The 25555-nt window shown below is 33.4% G+C and overlaps 3 protein-coding genes across 6 annotated transcripts; 1 reads left to right on the forward strand and 2 right to left on the reverse strand.

The window, feature by feature from the left end:
• Window positions 1-273: 273 nt before the first annotated feature.
• LOC122296370 (dnaJ homolog subfamily B member 13-like) lies at window positions 274-2287 on the reverse strand. 2 transcript variants are annotated; one of them, XM_043105989.1, is made up of 3 exons: window positions 1974-2287; window positions 1156-1656; window positions 274-955 (listed from the first exon to the last, which is right to left on the reverse strand). In XM_043105989.1, exons 2-3 carry the CDS (start codon window positions 1608-1610, stop codon window positions 511-513), a joined length of 900 nt encoding a protein of 299 aa, XP_042961923.1. In that variant the 5' UTR covers window positions 1611-1656; window positions 1974-2287; the 3' UTR covers window positions 274-510. The 2 variants fall into 2 exon arrangements, with proteins under 2 accessions (XP_042961923.1, XP_042961922.1); XM_043105988.1 differs by having other exon boundaries at window positions 1156-1675.
• Window positions 2288-7179: 4892 nt separating this feature from the next.
• Window positions 7180-10483, forward strand: LOC122295557 (aspartic proteinase Asp1-like). The gene is made up of 8 exons (XM_043104633.1): window positions 7180-7579; window positions 8452-8569; window positions 8654-8883; window positions 9109-9342; window positions 9426-9564; window positions 9639-9833; window positions 9957-10029; window positions 10121-10483. Exons 1-8 carry the CDS (start codon window positions 7383-7385, stop codon window positions 10213-10215), a joined length of 1281 nt encoding a protein of 426 aa, XP_042960567.1. The 5' UTR covers window positions 7180-7382; the 3' UTR covers window positions 10216-10483.
• Window positions 10484-14142: 3659 nt separating this feature from the next.
• On the reverse strand, window positions 14143-15672 carry LOC122297144 (probable WRKY transcription factor 50). Of its 3 annotated transcripts, none has more exons than XM_043107052.1 (3): window positions 15296-15672; window positions 14945-15086; window positions 14143-14581 (listed from the first exon to the last, which is right to left on the reverse strand). In XM_043107052.1, the coding sequence occupies exons 1-3, from the start codon at window positions 15474-15476 to the stop codon at window positions 14458-14460; spliced, it is 447 nt and encodes a 148-aa protein (XP_042962986.1). In that variant the 5' UTR covers window positions 15477-15672; the 3' UTR covers window positions 14143-14457. The 3 variants fall into 3 exon arrangements, with proteins under 3 accessions (XP_042962986.1, XP_042962985.1, XP_042962984.1); XM_043107051.1 differs by having other exon boundaries at window positions 15257-15672; XM_043107050.1 differs by having other exon boundaries at window positions 15245-15672.
• Window positions 15673-25555: the final 9883 nt, after the last annotated feature.

A 25555-nucleotide genomic window follows, 5' to 3' on the forward strand; every position in this document is an offset into this window, starting at 1 on the left:
ATTTAAGCATACTAGAAATGTTGAGGAAACCAAAACACTTCAACTTTTAACTGGAATTTTTAAAACACTTGTGCCCATCTCAAACATAAAATTCTTATCTCATCATTACAACTTTCTCAAATCCCCATATAAAATATAATAAACAATCTAACTTTTTTCAAATCCCAATACAATAATAATATTAAAATATAATATTTTAATATTTAATTTTAAAATTCAAAATTTTCATCTAAAAAATCTCAGTGACCAAGCAGAACCGTAAAAAAACCTCTCTTTTGTCGGAATTCTAGTTCAGTTCAAATCAAAATGCTTACATCCTTCAACCAATCACAAGGTTGGCTCTGTGAGATGCAAAACTGAACATCTAATTTATGTTGAATTACTACAATGAAAAGCTTCTATGTATACAGTATATTTCACAATGAAGTATTGTTGGTGGCCAACCTGAATCCCTCTAGAATTGCAGCTCAACAGAACACTTGTAGGGTAGGAAAAACCTAAAAGAGTTGATCAGCAAGTATCCTTTAGAATACTAAGAATATCTGATCTTTCTTCATCTGTCAGTTGTGTGGGAAAGTCAACTAGGAATGTGATTTTCAAACTCCCTCTGTTTCCTTGCTCTTTGGATCTTGGCATGCCCAGGCCAGCAATGATCTTTTCATATCCAGGGTGTATGATATCCTCAATTGTCAAACTCATCTTCTCCCCTCCCAATAGTGGGATTGAGAGTTTGCAGCCTGTAAGTGCCTTTACTAAAGGGATTTCTACTGCAAACTCCAAATCGTCTCCTGCTCTCCTGAACAAGGGGTGTCTTTTCTCTTCAATCACAAAGATTATGTCGGCAGGATGAGCCCCTGGTCTCTCATTTCCCATCCCTTCAAATGTGATCTTTGTTCCTTGTTTCCATCCAGGTTTCACTTTTATATTCAGCAACTCCTCTTCTTGAATTATTTGCCTGCCAGTACGGAGAAAATAATCAGTTTTATTGCACACACTTCATTCTTAACTTTATCATTTTAGTCAAACCGACTGATACGACATATTTTAAGTGGTTTCATAAGCCAACTCCTTGAATGAAAAGCTACTTTTATGATGCGACGAAGGATGACAAAATTCAGGACGAGGAATAATATTTCTTATTGGTAGATAACAGACCCGGTCTTTGTAAGCACATCTCTTGTGATCTTGACCTTCCTCCTGCAACCAAAGCACAGCTCCTCAAGAGTGCACTCGAGCTTCCACTCCACAGGTGGGGGCTTTAACATCCCAGATGAGTTGGAAAACATGATGGGGGCTGAGCTTCTTCCACTCATGCTTTTTGAGATGAAGGAAGCCGAAGAAGAGGATTTTGAGTCTTGGCTTTGCGGTGATCCCTTGCTTGAAGGTGAGGGCATTGTAACATCAGTGCCCTTTCTGCTGCTGCTTCTGAAGAAAGAACATCCTCTTTTGCTTTCTGTAGTCCTTCTCCGACTTGCACTTCTCGACAGAGGAGAGGGTATGGAGGGAAAGCAGTTATCCATGCTTCGATGCTTGAAGAAACCTCTCGGACCCGTTGGATTATCGCCTGCCACAGTCTCACTGTCGTATCTAAAGCTGTGAACTCCATTCATAGTTTGTTCCTCTTCCTAGTACTTCTCTCTCTATCATCAATGGGGTCTTGACAATGAAGGATGTCCTCAATGCATTATATATAGACATTGCTAAATCATTTTTGGATGCATGAATTTACATCTGATCAAGTGCTAATTATGATTATGATATGTACAGATCTTAAGAACTCTTAACAAGTTTAGGGATTTTTGTTTACATATTGCTCAATCTATTTGAAGGATTTGATAGTTATATAAGAGCAAAGATTGAACTTTATAGGATTTGGGCTTTTGGGATGATGTTCTTCATTATTAGATCATTCTTGTCAATATTGAAAATATTTATGGAAATTATAAACTTTCTTGCACATGAATAATACCTACCTGATCTTGAGCTTCGTTTTTGGATTCAAAATTGGCTTTCGCTTCAACTTTGGGGCTGCATTTCTTTTCAGAGGAAAGATTCAAGGGCTTTGCAAATGTTTAGAAACAAGGCTATGCGAAGAACGTGAGGAAGATTCACCATGTGAGAAGAAATGAGAGGAGAGAGAAGAGTTTGTGATCCATATCCACACATGCAGAAGAACGCATTGTAAACCAGACGTGAAGCGCTTAATAAGGGTCTTTTTATTTCTATTTTTTTAAAAATTACTTTAGCACAAATATCACTTTAAAAAAAGGATATGGAGGGTTATTTTGTTGGGAAAATTATTGTGAAGCTTTTGGTGTTTTCATTTTTTCAAAACAAATGATAATTCTATTTTAAAATCTTTACACCATACACACAGTCTACGTGTCATAATTTAATTTAAAAGATAAATTTTAAAATTTGAATCTTATAAATCAAATTATGTCATATTGATGGTGTGTGGTCAAAATACCTTCAAATATACATAATACATATATGATATCTATATATATATTGGTGATGGTTAGTCCAAATGTAGTATTTAAATTTTTATGTTTGATACGAAAGTTCAAACAACTTCTCAGAATGATGTCCAAACATGATGACGTAAAATAAAAGAGTTCGAATGTCTCGACATGAATTAAATTTGAATGTTTATGTTTACATTTGAGGGTTATAATATTAGTGTTAGGGGGTTTTTCCTTCGGGGCCTTAGGCCCAAGAACGCAGGTCTAGGCCATGGGGGGGCCTTGGGTCCAAAGACAGAGGAACAAGGAGCACTCAAATTCTCCCACTATGTTGCCTGGCCCTAAAGGGATAAAATCGACAGGAAGCCTATACAAGCAGAAGATCCATAATCCTCTGACAACAAGCAAAGAAGGAGGGGCAATCTAACGCATCACATCTGCGATGGTCAGACGGGACAAAGGGTCATATCGCATTAAATGTACCTCCTAAAAGGTCACACCGCATTAAATAAGCATAACTGAAGAAGTTACGAGGAGGACGCCTCCCCCCACTGCAAGGCATGGGCTACTGGTCCCAAAAGCCAAGTATAAAAACAACTCTTAGGTATCGGGAAATGGGTTAGATTCTTCGAACTCTCTCTACTTATTTACATTCTCCAAAAGTATTATGGACTTTGGCATCGGAGACTGCCCTGACCAATACCTCTTGACTTTTATATTTTATTTTTTTTATTTTGTATCCGTTGGTCTAAGATTGAAGATTCAAGTTGCTAAATGCCCAACATAAAGGTGTACAAAACATAATGTTAACAATGACGCAATCTATGAAATTCTTAAAAAATTTTACGTATCCTTTATATGCCTACTAGAACTCACTCTCAGAGAACTCGGAGAAAACGGTGCTAGTAAGCATGGAAACGAGAATTGCATAAATAATGCAAAAATACTATTTGCAACTACCACAATTTGCTTGTGACAGCAATTTGATTGCAAATAAAGGTAATTGCCAAAAGAACTACTTTCATTGGTAAAAGACCAACTAATATATGTAATTTGGAACGATAATATCTGGTGGCTAAAAGTTACTATTTGCATTCGGAAAAAGAAAATCATTGCGACAATATAGCAACGAAACTTCATCACTGAAAATAGTCTTCTGCAACTAAAATTTGACTTGAACCAACAATTTTTTGCCTAGCAATCTGTTATAGTACCTTCCACAATTGCGGCTCGTTCTGACTACTTCATGCATGAGCTATTTAATTTATAGGGATCCAAAGTTATATCTCTCAAATTTGCTATAAAAGAGAGGTATATGTATTAGAAGTGTTTGTGAAAATCATTGGCGAGTATGTATGATAATCACTTTGGAATGACAATTGGGAGTTCGAGATACTTCCCTAGATCAAAACATTTCTCATTGATGGAAACTGTACACTTTATTGACTGACCTTGCCAAATTGCATATTGAAAACCTAATCATCCTTCTTAAAAGTATATAAAATTGTGGTGACTATTATTACTTTTTTTTTTTTTCCTTTTTTGAATGAAAAAATGATAGTTATAGCCGCGCGTGTGCAAGCGTCTATAATCATTTTGAAAAAAATGAATGAATACAAAACCTATATGAAAAAATATTAATTTTTTAACAATAAATCATATTTTTTTTTCAAAATGACTGCACAATATTTATACACTCCATAATTATATGTAATATTATTTAAAAAAGGATAAAATGTTTGATTTTTCTTTCTCGTCGAGTCATGCATGGTCAGTCACTAAATAGACTAATATTTAGAAGCATCTCATGTACGTGGAGACTTTTGTACAATACCAACCACCCAAAAGACGATCATTTCGCACCTCTTATTTAAGTTTAGGAATTGGTCCTACTTCTCAATATCTATGCACAAAGAGGGAAATGTCTAGGAATTATCCTCGTTCCTCTCACATCCTCCCCGTTTTAAATTCCTAAAAAGAAATCACTCATGAGAAAAGTGCTCTTCTTAATTTCTTTGAACGTTGGAGTAATGACCTTTGAGTAAATGATAATACATGCATCGGATGGTTTAGTTGGTGTAAGATTATCTGTTCACTTCAATATTTAATGAAGTAGATAACCCTATTAATTAGGGTTTCTTGCATGTCAAGATGCCCCATTAACAATTATGAAAAATACTATCTCAAAAACTTTACGTGTAGTCATTTTTACGTACTCTTTGTGTACTCCATTAATGTGATTGGCTGCATTACTTTTTTTAATTTAAAATAATTGTTTTAGCTAATCACATCAATGGAATATACAAATGATTGTATATAGTAGAACTCATACTATCTATACTTACAATTTTGAATTTTGTTACATACAGTCATGTTTGTGTACTTATTATGCATTATACTAATATGATTGACCAAAGTAATTATTTTATATTTTAAAAAAATAACGTAATTAATCATATTAGTAGAATGCATAAAGAGAACATAAAAATAACTACACCTAAAGGTTTTATACAAAATTTATTTACATAACCATACATATTAATGCGCTAGCTATTGAAAATTTTAAAATTGAAATTCAAATTAAAAAATACAATACTAATAAAATGAAGTTGCCACTTAGTACGTATAATATTGTACATAAAATTGGACATACATATAGCACTATATTTTAAATCACCTAGTTCATAGAGAGAAGTTTCTATATGGAACTCACCCTCTCCTCTTTTATCTTTCCTTTATTAAATCCCCAGTTCATGCATTTAGAAATGGCCTTTCTAACTAGTCCACTTAAAATGGGAAGTTAACGTCTGTCTGGGAAGTCATGTTTCCTTTGCTAGCTGGTGTAGGATCATATGGGCATTCTTTATCTTGAAAAGTAGAAAACTCTATATGGTAAAGACCCTTGTAGAGACGTTAGATAGAATTAATTATTTAATTAATTTATTAGGTAATATCTTCAGTAAATACATCATGATAATGAAGGAGAATTTCCATTTTCTAGATGTCACCTACCTTAATTAGTGGTGACTGCTGGCCAAATGCTGAAGGCTTTTATTGCAATAAATTAATACAGAACCTTTTTTTTCTTTTTCTTTTTCTTTTTTTTTTTTCCTTCCATATTAATACAGAACCTATATATTCATGCAGTTTGCTAGACAAATGTGGGGGGAAACAATTAAAGTTGAGAATATTTTATTAAAAAATTTGAATAATTCATTAAAAATGTGTTTTTATTTATATTCTAAATATAAAAAGAAACTGTATTTATACATACACATTAAGGATCCACTTGGCAACACAATTGTTCTCAAGTATTTTTAGATATTCTCACATTTTTAAATATTTTTTTTTTCCAAACATCACTCAAACAAAAAGTATTTTTTAATTGAAAAATGATTTACGTACAATATTTTTCACAATAATATGTTAAATGAGGAGTATTTTTATAAAATACCTTATAAAAATAATATTATTTGTATAAAAATACTCTTATCTTACAACATTATTATTAAATGTATTGTGAAAGTGTTGCATATATCATTACTTAATTATTATGATCATCAAAATTGTGTCATGTCACTTATTTCGATAAGAGAGATAAGTGAAAAAATGTGAAAATAATACTTGAGAATTGTATATACAAGTTTTTTATTAAATAAAAAAAATATTATTTTAAGAAAAATATTTTTATAATTTTAAAAAAATTTAAAAATAAAATTATATAAATATATATAATATATTGCAATCCCTGTTTTAAAAATTATACATAACATTATTCTCTTTACTCTCGATATATGTGCAAAACTGCAAATATGTAGTCATGTATTATTAACACTAAAAGTCAAGTCAAAGGAATCGACCTCGGCTCACAACTCACAAGTAATTAATTCCACCAAAGCCAAATTACTAAATTAGACAATCATACGTAAATAAAGCAGTGACGCATAATCTGTCGCTATTACGTACACAAACGGTTGTCACACGGCTGTTTCTGCACTTACGATGAAACTTCCAAAGTACACAAATCTCTGTCACCTTAATTTTCTCTCTTTTTTTTTTTCTTTCAAGAATCGCGAGTCAGTGTTTTAAAATTCACAACGTCTTATCAAAAAAATTTCTTTAATGATTATTTGTAAATTATTGCGAAGAAGAATGATATTTACAAATTTATAATTTTGTAATGTTAAAATTAAGCGTATTCTTATTTTAAAAAGTTGTTAAATTTAAGATCGGTATTTAAAAAAAATATAATTTTTATAATAATAAATCTTATCTTTTTATTAGAAATTAGCGAGATCTTCATAATTTAAAATTTTATTTAATATTATTTTTATTATGAATACTATATAAGTAATATTATATATAAATTTTAAATAAATAAATCTCGTATAAACTTTATGTAAAAAAGTAAATGTCACTAAAAAAATAATTTTTTTAAATTTTTAAGGTGAAGTATATGTTTTTTAAAAGGTTTGTACGAGACATTCTATTTCGATTTTAAAATTTATAAAATTCATTTCTCATATCATATTATTTAATTTATAAAATTTAAATTTATAATTTTTTATAATTAAAATTATGTCACACCTATCTCTTTTATTCCAATCAACAAATAGACTTTTTTGCCACTTAAATAATGTGTCCAAAGTGTCAAAAGTAGCAAAATTCTAGAAGGGTAATAAAACCACGACAACAAAGCCTGTTCAACTGGAGCTTCTGACAGGAAAACGGCGAAACGCGTTGGAGTCTGCCGCATGTACATATATAAATGGCGAACCTTGAATCAGATACGCCAGTAGACTCCATGGACTTCACCCTCCAAATTCTCTAGATTAGACTCTCTCTCTCTCTCTCAACCTTTTGCTACAAAACCTTTTGAAGCCAATTTGCTTGCAAAAGGAAGAAAAGCAGGTTGTTATGGGTGACAAAAGGCAGAGAATTATGGCACTGACGGCCTTTCTCTTTCTGGGTCTGCTTGCAACTTTTCCTGCAAGATGTTTCTCGGCAGCCAACCAGCCCCTTCAAATCAAGAAAAAGTCACCCCAAACCAAGGTCCCTAATCGCCTCGGTTCCTCAGTTGTTTTTCCTGTTCAAGGAAATGTTTATCCCATTGGGTAGGAATTTAGATACTTTATTTGGATTATTTACAAGTAGTCTTTGTTTAATAATGTTGTAGTTCTGAATTATCTCTCTTGCTCAATTTTATGACTGATCCATGTTTGCATTATCTGATTCTTCTTCTTCTTTTCTATTGTTTCTTGGATGGGTGTATTTGCTTGAGTCTTTGGAACTGTGTGATTTGTTAGAATTGATTGAATGTCTCGGATATTCCTTATTCTTTTCGTTGAAAAATAGCTGAACCCCATTGTTTCATATGGTATTACTTTTTATTCATTTTGCAATGATTTTATGCTGCTATGATTCCTGTTTTTTTGGGGTTGCCTAATCTGTTTCAGTACTTAATCTTTAAAGTTGATCTTTCACAGTTTCTCTGAGCTTGATTTCGTGCTGATTTCCTGGGAGACCCCAAGACCCATTCGTTTTATGAGTTATCTACTTTTTATTTGATTTTCTTCAGACATTTTAATTCCTTGATACTATTCTAATGTCTGAATTAATTTAATGCCGCAACGGCTTTCACACACTCTCTCCCCCTACGAGGTGATGGGGGTGCTGAAGCACTCATTATGGATGTAGTAAGGGAGTAAACGAAGCAACCATTGTGGATATGGAAATAATGTATCACCATCAAGTTTTTCTTCCTATTTTTCATATGGTCATTTTTCTAAATTCTGTTCATTTTTCCTTCGAACTTGACGACTTGCTTTAGACTTCAGTTGCAATTTCTAAATTTGAAGTTCCCAGAAACTTCCCATATTCCAGCATTTACATGTTAATTCATAACCTTTTTGTTTTGTTGTGTTTTCATATGCATGGGAGATTATTGACATATTTATGGAGTTTTCTTGATCTTTCAATCTCGCAGGTCCTACCATGTGAACATCAACATAGGTAATCCGCCGAAGCTGTATGACCTTGACATTGATACCGGCAGTGACGTGACTTGGGTCCAATGTGATGCACCTTGTACCGGTTGCACTAAGGTTAATTTCCTGTTTGATTATGAAAATAATTAGACCATTTGATTGTAAAAATGTCCTGACCTGTATCCCTGTGTGCTTATGCAGCCACGTGATCGTCTTTATAAGCCGAAAGCCACCAACCTTGTCCCTTGTGCAGACCCTGCTTGTACTGCCATGAACGCCCCGGAAAACCCCAAGTGCAAGGACCCTAAAGACCAGTGTGACTATGAGGTCAACTACGCAGATCATGGTTCTTCTTTTGGTGTGCTGGTCAAGGACAACTTCCCCGTTCGCCTGTACAATGGCTCTTCTTTCAGTCCTCAATTGGCATTTGGGTAGGTAACAGTTTCTCTTCATCAAAATGGGCACTTGATGTTTTGATTGGGTTATTATTTTTAATTTGACATGAATCATAAAAGCTATTTTTTACTTTTTATATTGAATTGCAAGTCGATTAGCCTTTTGCATGGCTTGATCTTGATGTGAAATATTGATATATGTAATCCAAGTTTTGAGATTAATGCCTGTTTACCATCATGCTCTGTTCCTCCCGTCTGCAGGTGTGGATATAACCAAAAATTTTCTGGATCACACCCTCCACCATCTACAGCAGGAGTTTTGGGCCTTGGCAACGGCAAAGGAAGCATAGTGTCACAATTGCATGCTTTGGGTTTAACGCAGAATGTGGTTGGCCACTGTTTAAGTGGGCGAGGGGGAGGATTCTTATTCATTGGAGATGATCTTGTACCTTCGTCAGGGATTTTATGGACACCAATTTCACACAATTCCTTTGAGTAAGCACCCTCCAAGTTCATTGTTTCCCTTCCCATGTAGCATTTTTTTCCTGCAATGTGTATAATTGTCATTCCACTTTCAGGTACCACTACTCATCAGGACCGGCTGAACTTCTGTTTGGTGGGAAGCCTACTGGTGTAAAGGGCCTCCTCATTGTCTTTGACAGTGGAAGTTCTTATACTTACTTCAATGCCCAAGCTTACCAGACAACAGTCAATCTGGTGAGAATGTAACAGAGTTCAATCTTCAACAAATTTCCATATATGCATATACTGACAATTAATCCGCCTTTCAGCTGAGGAAAGATTTAACTGGAAAGCCATTAAAGGATGCACCAGAGGATAAATCCCTCCCAATCTGCTGGAAAGGCCCAAAGTCTTTCAAATCCGTTGGTCATGTCAAGGACTACTTCAAGCCTTTAGTGCTCAGCTTTACAAATGACAGGAGTGTTCTGCTACAATTACCACCTGAAGCTTATCTCATTGTCACAGTAAGCACTTACTGATAACCTTCATTGTTTCTTTTTCCACTCAACTTTGGTTTCAGTTTCCTGCAATAGAGCTAGTTAATAAAGAAATATCTTACGAAATATGGCTAATGAGTTCCCTTTCAGAAACAAGGCAATGTGTGCTTGGGAATTTTGAATAGCGCCGAGGTAGGACTTGAAAATCTTAACATAATTGGAGGTAAGAAGTCCTCTAAACAAAATACCTTCTGGATGAGTATTATAATCAGACACTGCTACAATTTGTACTAATTTATTTTCTCGTTCTGCAGACATTTCTATGCAAGATAAAATGGTGATTTATAACAATGAAAAGCAGCTGATTGGATGGACTCCTGCTAATTGTGATAGGCATCCGAAGTTCTGAACCACACATGCTTCTTGAGAAGATGAATAAGTTCTTTGGCCCCCAACAAACAATAACAAAATAACACCAAGGCAGAAGAAATGGCAAAGGAAGCGACAATATAATCTCATACGTTGGACACACATTTGTTTAGTCATTGAAGGTTTACAAGAGTTCATTGTCACTGGTGTAATTTACAAGTAGGAGCTGTAGATGGGCTATAACTTATAAAAATCTCCGTACTTGACTGAGAAATACAAATGTTTGGTGACCAAAGAAATTCTTGGAATATCAGTGTCTTGATCCATCTCTGCTGCTTTGCATGCATCTCCAGGTTTCACGACAGTAACAGAACACATTATGCCGCTTGGCAACTTTAGGATTTGCGACATCAGCATTTTATCTGATATGAATTCAATTCCAAAACACTGATAATCTTGTAACAGAATTCTTTCATAAGAAATCGTAAGTTGTCAGCACCTGATCCTTCTCAAGGTGTTGACAAGGAACTCAAAGAACAACACGTACAGATTTTACACATAGGCTGGCATTTAGTCATCACTGGTGCGCATAAAATAGCCACATGCATCAACGATAGTTTGGAAATAAGATAAACAGCAAACACCAGTTGTTATCTATTCAAAATAATTATTACTCATTTTGGAGTACTTTTTGGCACTTTCCCAATACTTCTCAGTGCATTTGACGGGCATTGACGTTCTAATTTCTACACCACACGATGGCTTTCTCCGAAATTCTTGTTATGCTCTCCCAATGTCGACCTCCACAATCAATGTTCTTGGCTTCATCAGTTATGACTAGACCGACTTCATTGACGATCATGTGACCTTGTCGTCATTAAAATCTGCTTTAATGGATTCCTTGAGGCTATTTCCAAAAAGCGCTGACGCAGCCTCTGAGGTGAAAGAACCTTTATCTTCTTCAAGTCAAATTTTCTTTCCTCAACTTCGTGAACGTATTGTAAAACAAAGGTTTCGTTAGAATGAACATCAAACAAAGTTTTTCAAATCATGTCTACCACAACAAATGCAGGCTTCTTTGTATGTTTTATTTAAATGCTCACGATGATCAGTTTGTGAAAATCGATCCTTTTTCAAAAGCATCCATATATATATAGCCTATTTCATGGCATATTAATATGGGTGGTCTTATTGCATAAGTTCAAGAATTTTGGTTTCTAAGGGCCGGTTTGGTTATACAAAACCAAAATATCTCATTTTATCTCATATAATTTTATAACTTTTTCAAATTTCCACACAAAATATAATAAAAAATTCAATATTTTCAAATCCCAAAACAAAACTAATATTAAAAAAATTATATTATAATAATATTTTATTCAACTTTCAACAAAACATCTCATCTAAACTACATAACCAAACGAGACCATTAATACAATACAAGTAATCGACCCATTCACATGTAGATCATAAATGTTAGGAATCTAGGTTATGCAAGGAGACATTACTTTTCCTAATTCCCATTGAATAGTGAAAGAAAGTCATGAATTTATTTTTGATATCGTATCTATAAAAGTCATTCATCATAGTTAGGAACTTATGAAGTACTCCAACTCCGTGTTCACACTAACAAATGTCATCACTATACCAATATCTTCGCTATCATCAATAAGAAAGTCTTTAATTTCACACTGCAAGACTCAATACTTTGAATATAAGAAAAAAATCTACTTGCTTTTTCTTCACGAAATATTACTACACGTCGTATGGAAACATATGAACAGAGGCTTCGTTTCCTGCTCACGCCCATGTTTCGGGTGGCTTCTTTTCCCCCCACAATTTTTAAGCCACCCCAAGTTTTTTTTTTTTTAAGGTCTTTTTATAAGGTAAGTTTTACAAAAAACTAATTTCCTCCCCCCATTTTTTCTTTATTATAGTTTGCTCTCTTTGGGATAAATACAGAGGCAAAGTAGGTGATTTGAAATGCTAGGTTTGAGGACTAAACATAGAACTGGTGAAATGATAACTAAAACCATAAATGAAACATGAAGAAAGTGAGATGTGTCCTGATGAAAACGATGATAGAAAAGCAAAAGTAAACAAGAAATAAATAAATAATCAATCACATGACATAAATTTACTTGGTTTGGCAACATACCTACATCCATAAAGCTGCAGAGGATTTTATTATACTAGAAATTACAAAATACATTTTGAGGCAAAATCTCGCTATTGAGAACACTAAGAACCCTCATTAAGTACATATTTATAGTATTACATGGCGAAAATCCTAATTTTTATTTTTTTGCATTATTAGCTTGAGTGGCATATCGAACATGCATCAAGTGAACTCTCTATCCAAGTTTTGCTAGAGGAACCTGTTGCCGTAAGGATGTCAAATTGTGTTAACGGATCGTATTCATGTTGTGTCAAGACATGTATATTATACTATATGGGTCAACCCAAATACAACCCCTTAAGCTTATCATATCAAAATCTAAAATCCTAACATGATCCATTAACATAACAAGTTGACACGACTTGACCCATTTCAACTATAAGTTTAAATCACTATATCTATAAATATATATATAAAACTAGCTATAAGTCCAAAATTAAAATCTAAAATAATAAAAATATCAAAATTAAAATTTCAACAACTTTACTTTTAAGGATAAGTATATAATTATAACTTTAAATTTCTTAACGAGTCAAAATAGGTTGACTTGACCCGTTTTGACCCGAACCCATTCAGACTAAAGTCAAACCCACTATTATCATGTCGTGTTCGTATTGGATTAACAAGTCGTGTCACATATATCACATATTACCACCCCTACTTGTCGGGCAAGTATCAAACAAACTTTTTGTCTAACGCTTTTTCTTATTGCAAACAATATCAATAATTTTCTCGGGCCCAACCAGGTTTGGCCTTGTTTGCTAGCATGCACTCCATGACATAAGCCCCATTGAAAACTCGTTCAAAAAATCATAATGAATCATTGTCGGATTGAGATTGTCAAGTCAAATAGCCACAACAATAAACCAGATTCTACAAACCCAACAATTTGAAGCTAGAAACATGGGATTAGACTACATAAAGTAAGAGACTTGGCTTGAGGGGGAAGCAAGGAGATAGGAGAAATGGAGAGGAACGACTACAAAAGGATCTATATCTTAAACCCCTTTACCCACCACCAGTTGCACCCGGTAAAACGGCATCCGAGACATATTGTTAAATAATACTTTCCAACATCCCTTTTATTATCATTCTTCCTTTATCCCATTATGTAGTATTAAATAATTATAAATTACTCGTTATGCCCAACTTATAGATCAATCATTTGATGTCACATAATGAAATGAGAGGTTGATGGTTAAATGAATGATAAATAGAATTTTTCATTGTTAAATAAATATGAATTGCCCCAATTAAATGCTAACAAGTCTATTTGAGTTACATTGTTTACTATTAATCTGATTTTCTAGCAAAAATGTGTGAGACTCATACCTTAGAAAAAAATTGGCAGCAAGAAGAGTTTCGCTATATCAACCCCTTGGAAATAGACATGCCTTATACAAGTCTTTTATAAAAAAAGTAAGTTCCACTAATAAAGAACAGGTTTTTGACACTTTTTCTAAGTATGGTCCGGGCTTGTATGAAATTTGAATGAGCTTGTAGAAATTATTCTTCATATAGATCATATAAGATATACAAATCCTTCCAAGCACTCGCAACAAAAAGTGAATGATTTCAAGTGGATCCCACTTTTTTGATTTTGTAGAAAAGGATTTAGACAAGATTTACATGGTGTCATGAGCTGCACATATCATTTTTTCAATAAATTATGTGACAACCTTATGTCCCGCGCAAGGTCTTGTCGATGGAATTATCATTAAAATGAAAAACCATGCACGGCCATTGCAGTTTGAAATGTTCTGGAACAACAGAAAGTTCGATCAGGAATTTTCTCAGACAACAAAAGGTAGCAGCCATCTATTATTGCAGTTATAATATTCTATTCTAGAAGATCTGTCTATCTTCATAATTTCTAAAGTTGATTTTGATATGTTTGATTGTACATGAAAAAGATCATAGTACAAACTATATATGGCCCAGCAGCCCTCACTCAGCTATAGCCCTAACCTCGTCAAGCGTGCCCTCATAACAACAACAGGGGTTGAAATTAAGGAAGTAAACCAAAATGTTCAGTAGTAGTGACTGGCTGTACCATGTCGTGACGTACAATGTGCAGCACTACTACACTTACATAGTAATTTACTAAAACGAGCTTTGGTGGTTGTGGACGCCTTCGTACGTTGTTATCACGTATCTTGGATCATCTCTGTCCCTCTCAACTCTCTTCTTCACAGGGCATCCGTCCACCGAACATCTATAGTAATTCCTGTAATCACATATAACATATATCGTGACTCGTACTATGTACATGTATGACTAAAGTAGAATGGGAAGATTGAAAAAAAAAAAAAAAACATGAAAAAACATATCTTGAATAATAGTTCTAATTTCGTCATCTTCGATCCGGTGTTATGTACCATATTTTAAGTTGAAATATGCGACATTTCAAGTGTGACTGGCGATAACAAAATTAGATTGAAAAAGAGCATCTATATAGAATCTACCATAAACATTAATTGAACAATGAAATTGGTCTTTGTTTCTTCTTCAAAATTAAAAGATACCACAAAACATTCTTCAACCCTTTGGTCAAAAACTACCATTGATTTCATTATTGTAGTTCTCTTACCTTGGATTTGGGCTGTTCTTCACCATCTTCTTGCCATACTTCCTCCATTTGAAGCCATCATCAAGTATTTCGACTTCTGATATTGTTTTGAAAGCAACTCGTTCCTTTGTTTCTCTCCTCTCCCGCCCACTGCCATCGTCTCCTAATAATGCAAAACAAAAGACATTTTTAGAGAGAGAGAGAGAGAGAGAGAGAAAGAGAGAGATGCTAAAAATGCTATGCAGATATCCTAAGGCAAATACTGAGTACTAATTGAAGTGTTTGTTTTTTTTTTTCCCTCTTATCAATAATTTTGCTTACTGCTATCAGAACCTTCTTCCATGTGGCTGCCACTCCCAGAACCAGACTCACCCAATACTACTTCATTTGCTTGATAAACCGGGTTCTGAACAGGCTCCACAGAAGCATTATACGCAGCATCCTCGTCCGGCCACTCCTCAAACATCAAGAACTCCGAAGGCTCGAAATTAGGCAGCTCGATGACATACTGTCTGTCTCTCGAGTCCGATGGTCGGGAATTGTTATCAGACATTTTGGGGAATGGATGATGATATTTTTGTACGTACTAGACTGAGTAGTGTTAATGGCACACATATAAACACCGTTTCGATGGCTCGAGAGGCGGCTTCATCCTGACCTTCCTGTGAAAGAGCAGGAAACTTCAATGTTAATGCTAAGCAGAACAGAGAGGGTGGGAGAGAACCAGAAGTGGGGCATGCCGGGGATGACTTGGGTAGACTTTAAATAAACTCGAATTAAAAAAGAACCAAAGAAGTTATAGTTGTGTGAATATGGGTGTAGCTCTCGTGCTTTGACCAACCCCTTCACAACGGAAAAGAATACGAGTCAAACGTGAAAGTGATAGTGACTTTTAGCTGTGATTGGTTGTTTCCTTGCCCAAAAATCTTACACGTGTGACGAAGGTGTATAATACCTTGTATATACATATAATACTTTTCTAGTTCTTTATAATATAAATCTCCGTTAAGAATATATCTAATCATCTGTTAATATTAATAAAATAATTTAAAAATATCTAAGAACAATTATTTTGCCAAACGTAACTTAGATCAAAATTATTTACCATCACGAAAATTCAAAACTTGGGTCAAATAATCCACTTCAAATTATTTTTTATTCTAATATCATTTATAACAGAATAAAGAAAATCTAAATCATGTCTAGACTCATAATTTAATAACGATTAATTACATTAATATAATACATAGAAAAATATATATAAAATAACTGTACCTAATAAAACTTTTATTATTATACTAACAACAATGTCAGCATTTTGGACTCTTTTGTTTTAGAGCAATGCTACATACAGTCGTGAAATTATAAACGCCGCGTAATCTTTTTGAAAAAAAGTGGAGTCCACGATTAAAAAATTAATTTTTTTTCATGTGAGTCCTATATTAATTCATTTTTTTTCAAAATGACTACACACTACTTACATAATCACGATTACAAATATCATCTCTCTTTGTTTTATCCCATCTTGTCATCTTGAATTTAAGGTAGCTTGTAACAAATGGGAACTGAATTATTCGCGGGAGTCTTACAACTCACAAATAAATAAATAAATAAAATAGTTAAGACCGATGAAGACTGAACACTTGGGTCAACATCCAATGAACAAGAAGGGCCCCGTGCCTTTAACCCCGAAATTTTTAGGCAATTTCTTCCATTTGCTCTTTTTTCATTATCTTTTTCTTTTTATTATCTTTGACTGGTGGTCCCTCTCCTCCATCGCTGACAACTAATTCATCTTTTGAATGTTAAGCGATTTTAGGACTTCTTAGTCCTATCAATGATTTATTTGATTTTTATTTATAATTATAAAGTATATATAAATGTAACATATTTATTTTATAAAAATAAATAATTTTTAGATTTATATTAATTAATTTTTTAATAATAAATTATATTTTATTTATTTATTTTAAAGAAAAATATGCAATACTTGCATAATGTAATGTTTCCAATTATTTATTTATCGAATGTGACATATTTATCGACAAGATAATAGTCCAGCTGATTATTTGGCTCCTATGGACTCAGATAGAAAGTCGAGAACGTGGAGTAATATAATGGAGGTGCCAATGGCTGTGAGAGGTTTGCTGAGAATGGATCTTTAGGGATTGCCATACATTAGAGTATGATGCTTTTGGTGCATTTCGCTTGTTTACAGTCCTTAAACAGTATTGTGTATGAAAAATTCTATTTATCATCTTATTTTTTATTATTTCCTTATATCCCATAATATAATATTAGATGATAAATTTATAAGTAAAATATAATAAATAATTTCTAATTAACTAATATCACATTGTAAAATAAAAAAATAATGATAGAAATTAAAATAATGAATAACATTACTCATTGTGCAAACTACGATGTTGGTTTGGATGGAATTGAAATTTTTTTTTCAAGTTGGTTTCCTTCGTGTTGGTTTTATTCTATTTGATTTGTACATTTTTTGCTACTGAGTATTGTGGTTGAGTGATTTTTGGGTTTTTTTTTTTTTTAAATTTTTTTATGCCTAGGTTTTTGGTCTTTTTTGCTTATTTTATAACTCTTAAGTGTTGTATTTACGGTTTTTGTTTATAAAAAAAATAAGAATTATCAATAAATTTGGAATTCCGTTAAAAAAGAAACAGTGTCTCCAACTCCAAGCGCAGCCGCCGGTATGCAGGAGAAGTAAGATGGCAATCTGCATGTCCAAACTAACTGCGGACCGCGGTCATGCTTCCCAGATTAGGCATCTGTCAAATCAAACTCCATTCTCGGATCCGATCCAACGGAGAAAACCTTTTCTTCTGGGAAGCCTCGTCTCCAGACTTTCTACTTTCTAGATCACTTTCACCTTCCTGGGCTTGCCCAGTAGGGAGAAGGAAGGAAGGCTGAAGGAGAGATTCTTTTGGGCCCACCATGAAGACTGAGGTTTTCTCACTAACACAGCGATCAGGGTTTCGAGGAATATGTGCTCCAGATGAGTCCATATTCCAGATGGATTATTTTATTGTATTTTATTTTGTTCGTAAAAGTCGCTGTTCTTATGTTTGATGAATGTCAAAGGTCATGGTCGTGCGGCTTTACTTTTGTCATAAATTATAATGAAGCTTTGAAGTTCCAAGTGGCCGTAACAGAGATCACATATTTTTTATACAGGTTTTTTTTTTAAATATTTTTTATACAGGTTGGTCTTTAATTCATACAGTCTTGATATTTATAATGATATTATCAAGTTTTAAATATATAAACTTTATAAATTTTTTTTAAAGAATATTATTACGTATCGTCGTGAAGTGTATTAATATTATATAATTATTTTGAAAAAAAAGTAAATCCTATTATTAAAAAGTTCATTTTTTTTGTATAAATATTGTATTTATTCTTTTTTTTAACAGTACTTGTACATTTACGATTGTAACTATAATTTTTTTTTATAAAAAATATGCATGAGATTTGTACATTTAGAACTTGTATAAATCATTATTTTTTTTTCTAAGTCTTAAAATATGGGACTGTAGAATTCTATCTTTTTTTTAATTTTAAAATATAATTATGAAAAAGGTTTTCTTGTATTATTATTCTTGTTAATAATAATGCTACTGGAAACACCACCGTGGTAATACACGAATGCAATACAATTGACGTGGCAAATCTGCATTGGACATAAAGAAAATTTTGAAATTCAGCAATCAAACCATAGCCACCAATATATTCTTGCTGGTTTGGTACTTATATCATTGCGGCTTTTAGGCGCCAAGTGCTCAATCGCCTACTAATACAAGATTTTGGTCATGAAGGACAATATTTTGAAAAATACTTATAAAAAAAATCCACTCTAAAGTGCTCAATCACGGAAGAAATTTATGGCTTAACTTATATTATAAAACTGATTCAAAGAAAAATATTTGTTTCAATCTTATAAACATGTCTAAAACCTTATCCACAGATAATATGAGATTTATTTTTCAATACCCTTCATCACGTGTAGACTAGTATTTTTTCTAATTCTTATCATGAGATAAGTAGTATGAGCTTCATTCGTCCTGTGGCAGGCTCTAATACCATAAAAGAATTCATAGACTTAACTCATCTTATAAACCGGTTCAAAAAGATAGGCTTGTTCTAACTTTAACATGTCCAAGACCTTATCCACAGGCAATATGAGATTTATTTCTCAACAATCACCACATTTAAACTTAGAGAAATTCTACTCTAAGGCCGGTCTACTCTCCAACACCCCACACCAATGATGTGGCAAATCAAGTTTATTTTCAAAACGGTCCAGAGCTTCAATTGAGCCTTTCGGTCCCAAGAAATCTATTCGCCCCTTCCCTCCTTTGCTCTGCGAATCCCTCTCTCCCTCCCATGTCGAAGCTCCTTCTCCCCCTCCCTCTGCTAATCCCTCTCTCCCTCCCCTGCTGCAAGCTTCTTCCACCCCTCCCTATGCGAATCCCTCTAACCATTCTCTACCGAAAGCTTCTTCTCACCTCCCACTGTGAATCCACATTAAATACTCACGTTGAGACAAATAAACAATTGTTCACTTTTTCTTTTCCTATAAGACAAAACTACTTTCAAAATCCCACTAATATAATATGTGTAAATCATTTTTCTTATTCAAACTATCATTGCTGCTTGAAAATGTCACCCATCATGAGAAGCTAACGCACGAGCATGAGATCTCACTTGCAACATGTCTCATTTAGGGACCCTTAAGACTACCTATTAATATCCAAGAGACTATTTGTAATTATTGAATTAATAGCTGAATCTTTACTAATTGGTATTGGAGCAATTGTAAGAAAAGAAGTAAGATGGAAAATGGCCGGTCAAAGTGAGTAATCTGCCTCCGTGTATTTATATGCTAATAATATGACCATGCCTTAATCTAAAATGCAAAACTGACGTAAGAAATCACTTCAGCTTTTCACCCAAGACTGACTTTCATGAATTAAATTATCTTTGCCCAAGACTGACTTTCGTCCCCTCCCAGGTATGCCGAAAGCTTCTGACCCAGCAATAACAGAGCTCTCTGTTATTAGAGAGAGAGAGAGAGAGAGAGAGAGAGAGAGAGAGAGAGAGAGAGAGAGAGAGAGAGAGAGAGAGAGAGAGAGAGAGAGAGAGAGAGAGAGAGAGAGGATTGAAAAAGAGAGGACCTTTAGAGAAGAGCTTCACCAGCATGCCAAATCTGTTGTTCTTTGGTCGATCAAAGGCGGGCTTACTACAACATGACGGAGGGCACAAATACGAAGCGTGGAGGTAGAACGTGGGAGGAGAAGCAAAAATTTGAATGGAGGTAACGTGAAGGATGAGGAAAATATGGAAAGAGTCTAATTAGGCCTGTTCATCCGGGTTCCAACCCGGAAATCCGGATAGACCCAAACCGGAATCCGGATTTCAAATTCGGGCTGGAACCCAGATCGGATTATCCCGAGTCATAAACGGGCCGGAACCCGGATGAATCCGGATTTAGAAAAACCCGGATTCCGGGTTTCAGATTGAACCCGGATTTTTTTTTTTCATCCAATATTTGATTTTTTCCCTAAATCTGGGCGACAAAATTTTTCCCTCTCTTAATTTTTTTCTCTCTAGAAAGAACCCACCTAGTGGACAGATTGGCCCTGCCCCTGTGCGTTGGTGCCCTCGATCAGGATGCCAAGGGACAGATTGACCCCATGGCCATTCACCCCACCCGGCCTGCCTACCCACATTGAAACACAACCAAAAAAGAACAACAAAATCCAAAACCAATCCAAGTTTTTTCACCAAATCCGCTGATCTATCTAGAAAAAATCACGAGAGAGAGAGAGAGAGAGAGAGAGAGAGAGAGAGAGAGAGAGAGAGAGAGAGAGAGAGAGAGAGAGATGGAGACAGTAAATTGAGACGGCTAGGGTTTCTTTTTCAGTCCCTTTTATACACAAACGAACGAGAGAGAGAGAGAGAGAGAGAGAGAGAGAGAGAGAGAGAGAGAGAGAGAGAGAGAGAGGAGACGGAGACGGTAAATCGAGACTGCTAGGGTTTCTTTTTCAGTCCCTTCTATACACAAACGAACGAGAGAGAGAGAGAGAGAGAGAGAGAGAGAGAGAGAGAGAGAGAGAGAGAGAGAGAGAGAGAGGAGATGGAGACAGAGACAGTAAATTGAGACGGCTAGGGTTTCTTTTTCAACCCCTTTTATACACAAACCCGGTTAACCGGGTTTTGAATATGGAATCTGGATTTTAGACCCGGGTCCGGACCGAGTAAATCCGGTTTTCGGCCTGGATGAACAGTCTTAAGTCTAATGATGCGTTTTGAAAAAAAAATAAACAAAGCCAACTCAGTAGGTGTGGGGTGTAGGAAACTTTAGTGCATGTTTGGGATTGCAGTGAAAAATACACTTTATAACTTTAAAACTTATAACTTATAATTTATGTAATAAGTTCTACTATTAAAAATTTATTTACTGTTTGATAAATATATGTTTAAATTACTTTCAAACATATTATGTTTGTTTGGAAACAAATTAAAAAAGTATTTTTTAAGGTAGAAATGACGATTTTTTGAATTTTTAAAGATTATGATCATATCCTTGAAAGTTTAAAAGTTGTAATTATCTTAAAGTTATATAGATATTTTTGTTCATTGATAATTTTTTTTTTAAATTCGAATTACATTCAATATTATCCAGAAAAACACGTTTGAGAAAAAAACATCATAATGATAGTTTTCCTTAAACGTACTTTTTAGCTTATTTGAGATTAAAAGTGCTTTAATATGTAACACTCAAATAACCTAATTTTTTCATTAAAGACATTTTAAGACTATTTAAGCACTTTTTAAGACTGCTAATGCAATCCCAAACATGCTCTTAGTGGCCTTAGAGTAGAATTACTCTTAAATTTATTCTAGAACAAATCTTTACCAACTCTAAACCTGACTTGCAATTTCATGAGTGATCCACTATAAGCCCCATTTGGATTTAAAAAGCGTTTTATCTCATTTCATCTCATCGTTATAATTTTTTCAAATTCTCACACAAAATATAATAAACAATTCAACTTTTTCAAATTTCAAAACAATAATAATATTAAAAAATAAAATATTGTTAAAAATATTAAAATATTGTTAAAAATAATATTGTTAACAATATTTTATTTTACTTTCATCTTTTGACTAAAATCATCTCATCTCATGTTTGAATCCAAAGTAGCCCATATTTTTACAACAATGACAACTCTGAAACTCTGGTTTTCTATAGTCTCACAAGTGTTGACTCGATCTCTCCAACAATGATAGATCTGAAACCTATTTTAGCCAATAAAAATGTCCACATCAATTGACTCAATGACATCAACCTAGGAAAAGCTTATCAAAAGATCTTCTACAAAGTAATGATCTGTATATGGGAAGAAAACTGTTTGGCTTTTAGGCTCAGTATTTTTCTCTCATAGGGAACAAATATTAGATCTCTGAAAATGTACCCATGTGCCTTAAAAAACACTCATGCAATCTTATGCTTGATTAGATAGGGTTAAGATTGGGTCAAATTTGGATGGTAGAAGCATGATCCTACACAAACTCTATTGTGTTCACTAATTGATGGGTCGTGACCTAGTAATTATGAGAATTTCAAAGTCTTTGTGAAATGTAAAGTTGTAGAGCTTTGAGTCAGCTTTTCAATGCCACCAATATCACCTTCATTCAATGTAGGATTCAAAAGTTATGATTGTTTTATTTTGATTGTCTATCTCACTAAGATGATGCTTGGAGAATGAGATGAAAGAGAATGTTGTGAATAGTAATAAGATGATTTGTAAATATTAGTAAGATAGTTTGATTTAAATATTTATTAGGTTTTGATAAATAAGAGAGAAAAAGGTTGAATAAAAAATGTTTTAAAGTTAAATATTATTAGAATATAACCCTCATTTTTTTTGTGGAAATTTAACAAATAGTTTTAGAAAATAAGATGGAGATTACTAAGCTTAAAAAATATATATATATATATTTCCTACCCATTCAAAAGATTCTATAGTTAAAATTAAAACCTGCTTTGAAAACTTAAAAGAGAGTTTGCAGCGATATTCATTAAATTAAGTTACAAAATCTAATTTCCTACATTACATAAAATTTGCCTAAGCTTCTATCACCTTTTCCTTGAGCCATATCTGTCCTGATATTTCATCCTCATTTCATTCCTCAAAGCAGCATATATAAAAAAAAAATAAGTTTAATACTCAGTAAATATTACTTCATACTATAAAAATATATTAACATAGATTTTCATTCGTGCATCTATCATTCATCTTCATACTTTACATAAAACATTTTCTTTCTTTAAGAACGCTACAAGGTGGGATTTTTCTTTAAAAATATATTAATCCCTCATAAAACATTTCCCATAGCTTATACATTCCTTCATAAAGAGCTAAACGATTTCACAACATTCAAATTAATTCTTTCCATTTTCCATTGGCTGATACACATTATTACATCTCATGTGTTAGGGTTAGCAGTCTTTTGGACCTGACTCTACCTATGGGCTCCAAGTTTGGAATCTATTTCAGTTAAAAGGTAGCACTGGGTGTACTATCAGTACTACTTACCTGACATTACAATTTGCCCAGTCGATTGGTACCATCATTCATTCAGTCATGACCATTATGTAGTTTCATACATTAAAACAATCATTTTAGTTCATTCATTCATTTAAGTTCCCTTCCTTTCTTTCCTTTTAGTCCTTTCGTTTTCATTTATCAATCCATTCATTCCATAAACATTTTTTAAACATCATCATTTAGATATTGTTTCATAGCATCAAGCATAAACATCATCATTTAAACATCATTTCATAACGTTGATCCATCACTTTATTTCATGGAACATAAAGATAATAACTACTACATATAACATCAATTAGCATGCATACAACTATTCTTGAGGTGCATAAAAAGGGACTTCCAATTAACGCCTTTACATACATATACCTCGAAACATTTATACTTTATAGTATACTTTCATAAAACATTGTTCAGATCAAGCACTTACCACTAGGCCAAAAGCAATTGCTATTAGCAGATGTACAACTTTATTTCCTTACACACTTTGGCAACGCAAAACCCCACATCTATACGTGCTGCAGGTGGGCATGAGGGGCTTTGCAGTGCACACAAGGTAAACCGGCGGGTTGGGCTGTCAAGCTCTGATAAACTCCCATAAGTCTAGCGAGTCCCTAAGGGAGATCGCTGGATACCATAATCCAACAATCTCCCCCCCAGCGACACTTGGGAGACTCGAACCCATGACCTCTCTCTGATACCACTTATTTTTGGTCTAGTGGTAAACAACAGTAAATATAAAGAGTAAGGATAAAAGAAAAGCAAACTCAGTATTTTAATGAGGTTAAATCCCACTGCGTACGTCCTTACCTCAAGCTATTCCTTGAAGATTCCTAAATTCAATATTCAACTTATTTCAAGTGAATATAGAAATATATTACACATTTGAGCAGTATCGCTACAAAGAATATGTGTTGTAGAGCACCCTCAATTGATAGTAGATAGGTTATTAAATAACACTCCTCAATAAGTAAAATAAGAACAATACAGCGTAAACTATATTACTCTCAAAATAAAAATGGTTAAGGCTCAATACTTAGAAAAGAGAGATTGAAAGTTTTGAATGAATGTTGTAAAACTTGCAATTGATGTGTATAGCTCTTGTTGTGAATTTGAAGATTTCAATTGAGCTATTTATAAGCATATGAGACTTCATTTTTAAATTTAAAAAAAAAAATCATATGTCGAAAAGAAACACCACTCACTTTTCAAAAATTTCAAATAAAAGTTTCTTATTTTTGCAATTGTCAAAGACACCATCATTCATTTTTCAAAATTTTCAAACTTAACATTTTACTTTTCACATATGACAAAAGGAGCATTATTTACTTTTTCAAAATTTCAAACAAAATTAACTATCTTTTGCATATGTCAAGAATAACATCAATCACTTTTCAAAATTTTCAAACCTAATCTTTTACTACTCGTATATGACAAAATGAGTATTACTTATTTTTCAAATAAAATCATCTACCTTTTGCATATGTCAAAAATTGCATAAATTATTTTTAAAATTTTTTAAACAAAAGATGCACATGTGAAAGATGTCAATAAATTATCTTTCAAATTTTTAAAATTTAAACTTTTAATCATGTCATGAAAATGTAAAAAATGACAATCAATAATCTTTCAAAAATTCAAAAGTCTCAAATTTTTAATTTTCAAATGTATCATGCACATGTGGAAAATGTAATTTGATGTTTTATGAGAAAAGATTAATTTTGAGCTTTATTCCAATTTTAAATTTTATTAAGAGATTTACAAAATTATTCTAAGAGCTTTATTTGTGAGTTTGTTCCCTTTCTTGGTCATGTTTAGTTCGTTGATGTGCTTGTCTCTATTGTATAGATAACTTGAACTTAAGACTCTTTTATGCTTGAATTCAATTATTATAATCAAACTCCATAGGTAGATATATAATTATATGAAGCTTAAAACATTGAATTAAAAAATCTCCCCATTTTTTGATGATGAAAAATGCTTAGTAAAACTC

This window comes from Carya illinoinensis, chromosome 15, assembly GCF_018687715.1.
Source record: "Carya illinoinensis cultivar Pawnee chromosome 15, C.illinoinensisPawnee_v1, whole genome shotgun sequence".
NCBI classification, from domain to species: domain Eukaryota; kingdom Viridiplantae; phylum Streptophyta; class Magnoliopsida; order Fagales; family Juglandaceae; genus Carya; species Carya illinoinensis.